The sequence below is a fragment of the Malus domestica genome, chromosome 15, assembly GCF_042453785.1.
Source record: "Malus domestica chromosome 15, GDT2T_hap1".
Classification (NCBI taxonomy): domain Eukaryota; kingdom Viridiplantae; phylum Streptophyta; class Magnoliopsida; order Rosales; family Rosaceae; genus Malus; species Malus domestica.
In genome coordinates, this window is record NC_091675.1 from 938079 (window position 1) to 949126 (window position 11048).

Genomic DNA, 11048 nt, shown 5'->3' on the forward strand with positions numbered 1-11048 from the left:
TGCAGCACCGATTCATCATCACCTCGCATCTGACCTGAGGCTCTACGTACCACAAAATTAAAATTAAAATAAAGGAAACAACAAACCACCAACCTCCAATTTATCTATCTTGATAAATCTAATCCATTCTAACCCCCCTCTCCAGCCACTCCCAACCTCCAACCACCAGCCACCCAAATTCCTTATCAAATTCAACCCTACTTCAAAATCCAACACCGTCACAACCCCCGACGGCAGGTTGCTCACTTTACTCTTTCCAAATTACCCACCCAAGCCGCAAAACCCCTCCCCTCATCCCCGCACAAACCCAATTCCCCGCATCATCTTATGATTAAAAGGGGTAGAGAAAAAATTTTTGTGACAAATTTAAGCGAAATTTCGGCAAATGGGTCTAAATTTATAATAGAGCATAAATTTGTATTTGGTCATGTTAGTTAAAGAAAAGTGAACCTTGAACTCGTGCACCATTGGTTGAACCAATGCTCAGATATGAATTATTGTATCATGCGATTTGTAAATGTCTACAACTAAGTTTGAACGTGCATTGATATTATCACCCACTTCACTTAAGCACCTAAGTCCAACATCCTGGGTGAGGTCAGGCTCAACGAACCCTCTTCACGCGTGAACCACTTATATTTGAGCCAATGTGTGACTCTTTTTTTATGTCCTCTGGCTTGTATTGAGCCAATTTTACATACTATTTGACAATATATGTATCAACAAGAGAACCCTCCTCTTCACATACATTGGAAATAAAACGCTGATAGAAGAAGTGGTTTGCTCACATGCAAATTTTTGCGAGAAGAAAAATGTGCGTGAGAGAATTATCACTCTCACGAAGTAAAAGTGAAGGTGTATTATGTATAGCATTGCATTTTTTGGGCCTGATGTAGTATTCCAGGCCCACTTCTTGACTAAGTGATATTGCTATCTTGAGGCCTAATCATCATATGGAGGGTGGGTTCACTCAATCCCCTAGGCCTCAAAACATATAATTTCATCACAAAGCCCACTACTAAAAACACCTTAAATCTCAGCCGTCCGATCGAAGCCCCACAAACCCAAAACACCTCCCGAAATCTTTTATAAACCGGTCGACGCGCTATCTTTTCAATCGAACTGTAAAACCCTAGCCGTCTTCTCTTCCTCAATCTCAAACTTTCCCTCTTTCGATTTCTTCTATGTTTTTCGGAGCTTACTCACTATCGGCGTTCGATGTTCCTTAAATATTTTCTCTCTTGTTTGTTTTCCAATTTGTGTTTGTTGGAGAAATCCGCGAGGCCAGTTGATGAAATCTTTTTCAATGGTTGAATGCTCGGATTTCGATTCGGGCATGTTGATACATTCTTAATTGAATAGGAAGATCTGATGCCTCTTATCTCTTCTTCTTCCCTTTTCTTTATTTTTCTATTTTTCAAAGGTTTTTAAGAAATACGAAACATGTTTTTTTTTCAACGTCGTTTTGTTGATCGAATGTTTGGCCGGTGATGACTATGTTATATCGACTGAATCGCAAATTATTATAATTTGCGTAATGTGTTGATAGAAAATATCATGAACTAGGACGGTCTGAAGGCTCTGTATATATATATTTTTTTCTTTTTTAATTTTTTAATTTTTTTTTGGTTTTGTTTGATTGAATTGCTGTGGATGATGAGATCACAATATTAACAGTTATCCCTGTCTGACTTATGGATGCTGAAAACATGTTATCTGACACAGCTTAGCCAAAAAATTTATTTTTCTCCGGAGAAGAATAATGGACGGCTGGGATTGAAAGAACCCCAATGCTTTTTATTTCTCTCTGGAGAAGAATTATGGACGGCTGCGATTGAAATAACCCCAATGAATAATAGGAGTATAAGATCTTCGCCGTTGGATCCTTGATTGTTAATGTTAAATTTTAACGAAAAACTTACGATACTGTTTATTTTAACAAAAAATTACATTTTTACACTAAAAAGTCAAACTTGATACTATTCTCTTTTATCTTTATTTTGTTTGTTAAAAATCAAAGTTTCAAACTTTTTTCCTTAGTTTTCCTTCAATATTTTTAATCCACGTATAATACTGGTTCATTTTTTCCGATGCATGCCATACACCTGAAATCCAATGTAATATCGAATTAACCATAGAATATAATTTCATAATTACGAAAAAACAATCTGTAAGAAATGAAGCTTGAACTGATTTGCGCTAAACCAATCGCAAACACATGGTATTAAACGATTGGTTTAGTTTTACAAAACTGAGAGTGCGAAAATCACTACAAGCTCATAAAAGTTGGAAGTGGAAATGATTGAACTGAGAAGGACATGCACAGATTAAAGCTTGAAATGATTCAACAGAGATGTATCAACAAACGATGGCCAGCTACACGGATAAGATATGGCAATTAGGGTTTATTAATACACTAGAAACCCTTTTATTACACGGGATGATCGGAGTCCTCGGTGCCAAGACTGGTTCGAAATGGCCCTCCTTCTTCCTCGCATGACCATACCGGCCTTCGCTTTCCAGAAATTCTTACTGCATTATCAACCCATCCAGCTAATGTTGATAAAATCTGGGAAGAAATAGCCGAGGCCTATTCTTTCTTCAAAGGCCACATTGCTGGAGAAGACGCCTACATTCCCAAATCTTACTACTTCAAACTGTCTATTATTGGATCATTATTTCCTCCCGCCATCGAGCTGAAAATAAAATTCATACATGATCACTACGTTCCCTTCTCCTACCTGACTCTGACTGCGCTCTACCCAATTTTTATCTACTTGATCGTGATGTAGCGATTTGTTCCATGCTTGGCCCAGTGGTCCTTGAGATCAACTGGGTTTGACAGATCATGGCCTTCAGCCGCAAGCCGGCTAAGTAGCTTGTTGAAGGCGCTCCCACTCATCTTCCTCCCACCTACACGGGCATGTCTTTTGTTGGGCACTGCCGGCAATGGGTACATCGACATTGTAGTTGTGCAACATGAGGATTGCCAACCCCCATTCCCCCACTTGTAGCATTGCCTGAGGAGACCAGTGCACGAGCACATGGGTGCCGGCATGGTCGACTCATCATAAGCAACCTGGTTCAACCCCAGGTCCTGACGTTTCCAATCAGACTTTGACACAACCACCTGTTTGTTAAGATCATCACCTCCACTGCCCATATCCTGGCCACCCTTCCAGTCATGTAATTTATCAAATGTCATCTTATTTAAGTCTTCGCTCTCCCTCTTCACTTTCCTTGGAGATTTTGAAGGTTTCTTATTTGGTTGCACCGTCTTGGGCTCCCTTGGTCGTTTGGGCTGCCGTGACTTTGTAGGCACTGAAGCATCTGGTGGCATTGTGATGGAATCGCTCGTGTGCATATCCCTCGAACCATAAGAAGGTTCATTCATGTGCGGCATATGATGTACATGCTGCTGCTGCTGCTGCGTGTGGTGCACATGTTTGACCCCGCGGGAAATTTGGCAACCTGGTGGGCATGAAGATACATTGCCGCTGTTTAAGGAGTTATCCCGGTACTGAAGAGTTGCAATGGCGTTGTCTCGTTCCATTATCGCACTATTTCGTTCTGCAATTGCTGCGTCTCGTTGCAGGAATGCCATGTCTCGCTCTGCCAGGGCAGCCTTTTTCTCAGAAAAAGCCAAATTTCTTTCTTGAATAGCTGCATCTCTTTCGCCCATTATAGCCATTATCTGTTTCATTGATGGCTGATTGTGCATCAACCACTAGACAAAAAATGAGACAAAATATCATCAGATAAGCATTGAATATGCATATAACGCATACCTCATGTAAGAGTTTAGACGTGCCAATTCACATAATATTCAATTTAAGTAGCTGTATCCAGAAAATTGCTTCCACATACCTGACCCTGAGCTGCTTTATACTGATCTGCTTTGTGCCTTCCATTTTCGCGATGGCCACCGTCATCCATCTGAGATTAGTAAATAGCAACAGCTACAGATGCTAGTTTTACACCTCCACTGCTAGTATAAACACTATGCTAGCAAACCATCAAACTCCCATTGAGGCTACATATCCTGCAGTGGATGCCCTTTAAGATAAATGTTCACATTTCGTTTATAGATTGCAGAACCCTAAACGCGATTCCTTACAACGTAAGTCAGAACAATCTAAGAGAACCCTGAACGCGATTCCTTACATATAAATTCGGCAACTTCATCGGTAGTCATGAATCCACAATAAAAATAAGGACTAAACCTAGTGTGGCAGACATGGAATTCAATTGATTTCATCTCTATTTTTGGAAACATTATGCAATTTACGGAGCATACCAATCAAAACGCACACAACTCCTTACGATTTTTCACAGATTGTACTAAAACTAACCAAGACAGAACAGCTAAAATCAGACTTCTTCCCGATTCTTAAGCACCCAATCAATTTTTAAACCAGGCTAAGATCAAACATTCAAATTCATACGAACAGTAGCTTCAACGTTCAAAGAACCAGTTCCTAACTTCCTAAACCAGCACAAGCGAAGCAAAACCCTAGAAACCCCAAAATCTCCAATCCAATCACAAACAGCAAGCATCATTTGCAGAACCAAAACACAATCGCAATCGAAATTATCAAACACAAACCAACTAATTCCAAACTAATTCGAAGCTGCTCTGAAGAGCACCGCCTAAAACCAAGCTCCAAGTATAAACTGATAAAAAAGAGACCAAAGATATAATCTGCAGAAATGAAAAGAAATCGCCATGGAAGAAGAGGTGGAAGGGAATCGGAGCTTACCGGAGAGAGAGTGGGGGAGTTCAGTAAAACCCTGAATATTGAGGAAGAAGATGAGGGGGGTAAGGGGAATAGTCCAGGAGGAAGAAGAAGGAGAATTTTTTACTTTTTATTTTGTTTGGGTGCTCTCTCATCAGACTCCGTGAGAGGAGAGAGACGAAGACATGATAAAGTAAGACGTAGACTTCTGCACTGTACTGGAGTTTAGTGGTTTTCAACTGTCTATCTTACATTTTTTTTTTCTTCTACTGTTTTTTAGCCTCCTTTTTTTACTATCTTTCTGAATTTTATTTTTTTTTGAAACAAAAATATATTCTATTCTACGAGAGGAGGAGTGAATTTAACCTCACAACAAATTAGAATAATATAGTTCCAAATTCGTCGAATAATATGATTTAAATTCGTCTCTGGCAATAATCGAACTAAGACCTCTCACTTACAAATGTAGAGAAATACCACTAAATCATAGTACTAAGGGGCATTATTTAGCTATTAAAATAAATAAAAACCAAGTTCTAATAATAGAAACAGTAGAAATAATTCATTATTTTAAGTCATTAAGAGCGATTAATTTTGCTTTTAAATTTTATGTTTGAATTCTCTCCAATATTGCTTGTTAGAAACAAAAATCATTGACCGAGTAAAATACATTTTTACTTATTACTGACCAACAAAACTTTTGTTATCATTTTCTAAAATTATCGCACTACTACATGCAGATTAGAGTAGTTTACACAGTTGCTTTGGAGGCAATTGACAATCTCCGTTGTTTGCCATGGTGATAGGAGTGTGTGGCGGCCAACTCGAGACCCCCTCACACCTCAACCCGTACCCCTGGTGATGGTTTATGGAGGGGTGGGTTTTCTTGTGAGAAATGTAGTTGGTGATTTTGTTGTAGCGGCCTATGGGAGCTCCATAGGTGATTTTGTTGTGGCGAGGGGTTTTCAACTACTTTTGCATTGAGAGTGATTTGCTTTATGTTATTGTTGCACTGAATGATTATTTGACCAATTCGTCTCCGATTGATAAAATGTGGAGGATACAAAAGACTTGCTTTCAATGATCACTGAGGTTAGCTGTACTTATGTCCGCTGCCAAGCTAACAGCTTCGCCCACCGCCTTGCCCGTTATGGCCTCGCAGTCGAGCCTCCCTGTGCTTGGTTGGATTCTGCTTTGAATTTCATAGTAGATTTACTGTTTGACCATTGTTAGTAATTCAACGTAAGTCTTCTTTTGTCGCTCTTTTATATTCTTTGTTGGTTGAATGCAATACTCTCGTTTTCATCAAAAATTTGTGGCTTGACCTAGAAATTCGACCAAGTTTAGTTGTTAACTTGGGCTCGTGTTGTGGATGAAGAAATATGAAATGACCAACGAAAAAAAAAAGCTTTGAGTGTAACCGCATGTGTAATATTATATTATTAGCATATCTCTCATTGCGTGACCTATGACATCTACTAACATTTGGTAGAACTTGACCGAGTAGTTTTGGCCTTGTGAACATGATTCATGAAGAAGTCAGCCTCCTGTACACAAACACATGCTTTGAGGTTGTTTGCAATAGTTGGGCTTGAGCCCAAAAAGTAAAGTAGGTTATCGCAACGCAGCGGTTGGATGGGGATTTAACGCCCAAACCCTACTTATTATTAAGTCACAACTGCCATGCATAAACGCATTCTCACAGTTTCTGCTAGAGCTCGTCTGTTGAAACAGTCGCCATGACAGAACCAATCGCTTACGCATCTCCCGAGGACGCCGCGAAGACGGACAAGAAGAAGAAGAATCGCAAGAGAAAGAGAGGAAGCAAGCCATCGGAACCGAATACAACTGGCACGGAAGACTCAGAGCCTCAAATCCCTAATCAGACCGACAAAGAAGATAAAGGAGAAGGTGATTGGGAACAAGATAAGGATGACATTGATAAGATACATCGATTAAGACCTCAGGTATAGGGATCCAGCTGACCCTAATAAGAGAAAACGATTTCCGCACGCCATTCTTTTATGCAGTGTTTTTGTTTTTTTGTTTCTTGATTAATCTTTCGATTTAACCTAATGAATCTGACACTGACAAGATATATATAGGTCACACTAGACTATTGTATTGTGGCTAGTTCGCAAAGAATAGCTCTCCTATATTCTTTTATGGGGAAGAATCAGTATACCAAAGGGATAGTCTTCTTCTGTTCTTGTGACTCAGTCAAATTCCACTCTGACCTTCTTCGATCCCTCAATGCGAATTGCTTTGGTGTCCATGAAAAGCAAACGCAGCAGGAGAGGACAACTACTTTTTTTGACTTCTGCAAAGCAGAGAAAGGGTTCTTACTTTGTACTAATGTTGCTGCTTGTGGACTGGATATTCCTGCAGTGGTATTTTCTTTTTCTTCATGCAATTCGCTGCTACATTCAAGAATTTTTTTGGTTTCTCATTAGTTTTGTTGTTGTTCAATGATATTACAGATGACAATGGCAACGTTCTTACAAAAACTTTTCTTTTGTAACAATAAACGAATCACTGTGTTTCTAAGTTTTACAGTGTTAACTTATGCTTCTTTTCTCCTTTTCTTTGCAGGACTGGATTTTGCAGTTTGATCCTCCAGATGACCTCATGGTGTCTAATTCCCCTTCTTTACTAGCACATTTCAACTAAGTTTCGTATCCAGTTGTCTCATCGGATGTCTGCTTGCAGGAATACCTACGCAGGGTTGTTCGAAGAGCTCGAGGAGAATGCGAAGTAGGAAGGGAACTCCTTTTCCTCATTCCTGAAGAGATGCGAATTATACGCTTTTTGGAGGTATGATTGCCATGCTTCCCAGATTAGAAGCATGGATTATTGTCTTGTCAATAACTTATATCGTCGCCTTGAATTCCATATTTCATTGTTTTTTCAGGCCGCCAATATCTTCCTTCGATCTCGGGTATTTAAGGTGAATAGAAAAGTGCAGGCTCAGCTGGTAATTTCCTGTTTGTTAGTGTAGTTCAAATATTGTTATCTATTTCTAAATTCCAAATTAAGGAACCTTAATTTTATGTATTGGTTTGATAACTTGATTGATTTGCAGGAGCAGACGGTTGGGGACAACTACTACCTGCGCAAATCAGCAAAAGAAGCGTATAAATCGTATCTAATAGCATATAATTCACACTCCATGAAGGACTATTTTAATTTCGACCGGCTCGATTTGCAGGTACGTACACATCTTCTTCATGATCCATGTGTAAGCATCACAGTTCGGTACTTTACATATTTTGTTCCCCAACGATTGCAGGGCGTTGCAGCTTCGTTTTGCGTTTCGATACCTCCACGCCAGACGTGAATTTCAAGTTAGACGGCAGTGCATTAGAGTTGAGGAAGAAATGCTCAAAAGTAGAAGGGAAATTGAAATTGATTCGATGAGACTCAACATATATATCTCTATCAAATATTCTTCAAATAGCTATTTTAGCTTTCCTCCTGAACTTACAAATATATTTTATCAGATATCAAATTTAATTTTCATTGATTCTTTGTGACCATGACCCATATGGTTGAGGTTAGGTCAGATTAGGATGATTAATGTAGCCATCCAAACAAATAAATGAATGAAGGCGGCTTTTGTAAAGGAAGAAAACTGTGTCTAACATATATAAATGGGTAATGCTACGGAGATCAAATGTTTAAACCAGATTCTGCAAACGAAATGATATGATTGATGATTGAATTATAAATGTTGATTAACGTGTTTATTTTCTATTAATGAGCATTCTCCAACGTTTAAATGGAGAAGTAGTAGAAATCAATATTAGTTGAGTGGAGATAATGGAGAATATTAAAAATTTGGGCTACATCAAGCATAGGTAAGTTGTATTCCACACGCTGGAATGCAAAAGTTTATGCAACACTTGACACGAATGCCTACAATTGCCTACAACAACAAATCTGCATTAAACCAATTAATTTGAGCAGTGCAACTTTTGTGGTCGGAAGAATGACAATAAGCAAAAATCACATTAAAAAAAAAACACTCAGGTATTTTAACTGTTTAGTTACATGCCCATCTCACAAAATCTCAAGTTATCTGATATCTCAACCAAACGGGTAATGTGAAATGCAGAAAACTTAGTCCGTACGAGCCTTCTTCCCAATACTTGACATACCAAGTATGAGTGCACCAACTACAATGAGCAGGGCGCCTGCAAACCACTGTCAAACAAGCATTCTCGTTACGCAAATGACAAAAGTCAAGCAAGGTAAAGACACATTTTCTCAATGTTATCACAATGAACAATTATATGCACGCATAGAAATTGCGCGCAAGCAGTTGCATTTGTAGAGCTATGAAGAGTTTGAGCCAAAGAGAGAATGTTTCATGAACAAAATTCCTCCATCCATCCATCCATCCATCCACCCATCCATCCATCCATCACCATTTGTGTGAAAAGGGAATAGTTGTTACAGCTTCTTATTTATCGAAACCAATTTCTGAATGATATGATCTGTGAGCACATAGTTAGAGGCCTACTAATGAAGGTCCAGCAATTCTCACCACTTTTCCGGCCTAAGCACTTAATACTAGGTGTGTTTACTCCCGTGGTATGAGTATTAGAACCATTTTGATTCGTCTCAATGTTAACTAAAAACACAACACGGGTATTAGAAATTTAGAATTATTCCAACTCTCGACTTCCCCTTTCATTGCTAATCCATACAAAATAAAACAAAAATGTGGAAGTCCATAATCTAATACTTGAGAACCATGAATCATATCAACTACGGTGGACTAATTGATCTCCTACTCACTCCTCCTTTCCTTTACCCGAGCAATGACTTCCCTCACTCCAAATAAGTAAACAATGTCGTACATGACAACAGTGTCATCCAATCATTCGCTTCACACATTTGTATAATACATTACGCAAGAAACTTGGCAGAGTTAATAAATTTGAGCATTTTAATCACGAAATAAATGAATAAAATTGCATTCAATCAACACAAAGTGGAACAAAAAACTATGAATTTACCTTCTCGGATAAGGGTTCTTGAAACAAAAAGTATCCAGCCAGACCAGAAGTGAGGAAGTTGGTAGCAAAGTTCGTCGCTGTAGCTTGCAGAGCCGAGAGATTCTTTAAGCTTTGCACAAAACAACCCCACATTGCCACGATGAATAATACCACGAAACCGTACTTCACAATCTGTGAAAATCCCCAATAAGTATTCACCTCAATTATCAAATCAAGATTTGACAACAAAAATAAAATTATCAAATCAAGAGATTATAGGGTTTTTGAGATGTAAATCCAACGGTCTTAAATTCGTGAAATTGAAGATTGAATTCGTGAAATTGAAGATTGGAAAGGCACCTGAGGACTGATTATCTTCGCCGAAAGGGCGGCGGAAGCGGCACAGAGTCCGGCTGAAACTGCCCACGCGTAGCCCTTCTTCTTGCCAGCCTCCATCGAACCACCAAAGCTTTCAATTTTTCAGAGGAAGGGTCGAGAAGATTTACAACTCGGCCGAGTTTTTCCTACTCACGACTCGTTCACAATTTCTCTCACAATAGAAACACAACTCGGCTCTTCACAAAAATACTAATTATACTACAAAGAAATAATAATAAAGAAACCCAACTCGTCCACCTGCCAATCCACTAATTAGCCAATCAGAGACAAAGCACGAGGATTAAGATTTCCTAAAGGAAAGGGATCATATCCGGATCCGTTATACCAAATCCACCCGATTTCTAAATCCGAACTCTTTAAATTTAATCCAACAGTTAAAATTATTATAATTTTTAAAAAGATACCTTGTTTATAGTCGTTTGATCAAATTTTAAGAATCCGGATTTCAAGATTGGGTAGATTCGGTGGAAGGGATCCGTTCCTAAAAATTAATATTCCCGTCCGAATCCTAGTTGTCGTCGAAAACTTGCAACCCACGTATCAACCGCCACTCCCACTATAAATAACTGCTCTTTCATTCCCTTCATGCATCTCATTCCCAACTTCTCAATTACCTGACAAAGTGTGAAGATCAAAACCCTAGTTCCTCTCCTTTCGAAAGGTTTGAGTTTGAAACCCTAGTTTCTTCATGTTCGTAATCTCTGGGTTTTGATCGGTTCTTCGTCTCTCTTATTTCAGATTTTTTTTGCGTTTTTTGCGATTCATTTGTGAAGAAATGGCTCGTACAAAGCAAACAGCTCGCAAATCCACCAGTGATAAGGCTCCGAGGAAACAACTCGCCACCAAGGTGCGTTTCATCAGGGTTTCTAATGTCTAGAAAATTTAAATTGATAGTTGTGAATGATTTTTCCTG

At 38.9% G+C, this 11048-nt stretch overlaps 3 protein-coding genes and 2 non-coding genes across 7 annotated transcripts; 3 read left to right on the forward strand and 2 right to left on the reverse strand.

Annotated features, from left to right (window-relative positions):
* Nucleotides 1–1296: 1296 nt before the first annotated feature.
* Nucleotides 1297–1375, forward strand: LOC114821894 (small nucleolar RNA snoR64a). The gene has a single exon (XR_003769731.1). It is a non-coding gene; the product is annotated as a small nucleolar RNA snoR64a (small nucleolar RNA).
* Nucleotides 1376–1645: 270 nt separating this feature from the next.
* On the forward strand, nt 1646–1727 carry LOC114821882 (small nucleolar RNA R38). Its single transcript, XR_003769719.1, has one exon. It is a non-coding gene; the product is annotated as a small nucleolar RNA R38 (small nucleolar RNA).
* Nucleotides 1728–2302: 575 nt separating this feature from the next.
* LOC103450405 (protein BASIC PENTACYSTEINE6-like) lies at nt 2303–4953 on the reverse strand. 2 transcript variants are annotated; one of them, XM_008389745.4, is made up of 3 exons: nt 4761–4953; nt 3868–4042; nt 2303–3727 (listed from the first exon to the last, which is right to left on the reverse strand). In XM_008389745.4, exons 2-3 carry the CDS (start codon nt 3934–3936, stop codon nt 2774–2776), a joined length of 1023 nt encoding a protein of 340 aa, XP_008387967.1. In that variant the 5' UTR covers nt 3937–4042; nt 4761–4953; the 3' UTR covers nt 2303–2773. The 2 variants fall into 2 exon arrangements, with proteins under 2 accessions (XP_008387967.1, XP_070669698.1); XM_070813597.1 differs by having other exon boundaries at nt 3868–4674; nt 4761–4901.
* Nucleotides 4954–6413: 1460 nt separating this feature from the next.
* LOC103450559 (DEAD-box ATP-dependent RNA helicase 27-like) lies at nt 6414–8259 on the forward strand. 2 transcript variants are annotated; one of them, XM_017336548.3, is made up of 7 exons: nt 6414–6703; nt 6842–7126; nt 7329–7367; nt 7446–7550; nt 7648–7710; nt 7825–7944; nt 8026–8259. In XM_017336548.3, the coding sequence occupies exons 1-7, from the start codon at nt 6476–6478 to the stop codon at nt 8071–8073; spliced, it is 888 nt and encodes a 295-aa protein (XP_017192037.1). In that variant the 5' UTR covers nt 6414–6475; the 3' UTR covers nt 8074–8259. The 2 variants fall into 2 exon arrangements, with proteins under 2 accessions (XP_017192037.1, XP_008388148.1); XM_008389926.4 differs by having other exon boundaries at nt 6416–6703; nt 7819–7944.
* Nucleotides 8260–8579: 320 nt separating this feature from the next.
* On the reverse strand, nt 8580–10471 carry LOC103450406 (uncharacterized). Its single transcript, XM_008389747.4, has 3 exons — nt 10097–10471; nt 9758–9928; nt 8580–8939 (listed from the first exon to the last, which is right to left on the reverse strand). Exons 1-3 carry the CDS (start codon nt 10190–10192, stop codon nt 8856–8858), a joined length of 351 nt encoding a protein of 116 aa, XP_008387969.1. The 5' UTR covers nt 10193–10471; the 3' UTR covers nt 8580–8855.
* Nucleotides 10472–11048: the final 577 nt, after the last annotated feature.

Bases quoted from the DNA above. Each gene is read 5' to 3' on its own strand.
- LOC103450406 (XM_008389747.4), bottom strand. From the start codon at position 10,192: ATGGAGGCTGGCAAGAAGAAGGGCTACGCGTGGGCAGTTTCAGCCGGA. The intron at 9,929-10,096 runs GTGCCTTTCCAA...GGATTTTCACAG, and splicing joins CGAAGATAATCAGTCCTCAG to ATTGTGAAGTACGGTTTCGT. The intron at 8,940-9,757 runs GTAAATTCATAG...CTTGTTTGACAG, and splicing joins AAGAACCCTTATCCGAGAAG to TGGTTTGCAGGCGCCCTGCT.
- LOC103450559 (XM_008389926.4), top strand. From the start codon at position 6,476: ATGACAGAACCAATCGCTTACGCATCTCCCGAGGACGCCGCGAAGACG. The intron at 6,704-6,841 runs GTATAGGGATCC...AGATATATATAG, and splicing joins TACATCGATTAAGACCTCAG to GTCACACTAGACTATTGTAT. The intron at 7,551-7,647 runs GTATGATTGCCA...TTGTTTTTTCAG, and splicing joins GAATTATACGCTTTTTGGAG to GCCGCCAATATCTTCCTTCG.
- LOC103450405 (XM_008389745.4), bottom strand. From the start codon at position 3,936: ATGGATGACGGTGGCCATCGCGAAAATGGAAGGCACAAAGCAGATCAG. The intron at 3,728-3,867 runs GTATGTGGAAGC...TTTTTTGTCTAG, and splicing joins ATAAAGCAGCTCAGGGTCAG to TGGTTGATGCACAATCAGCC.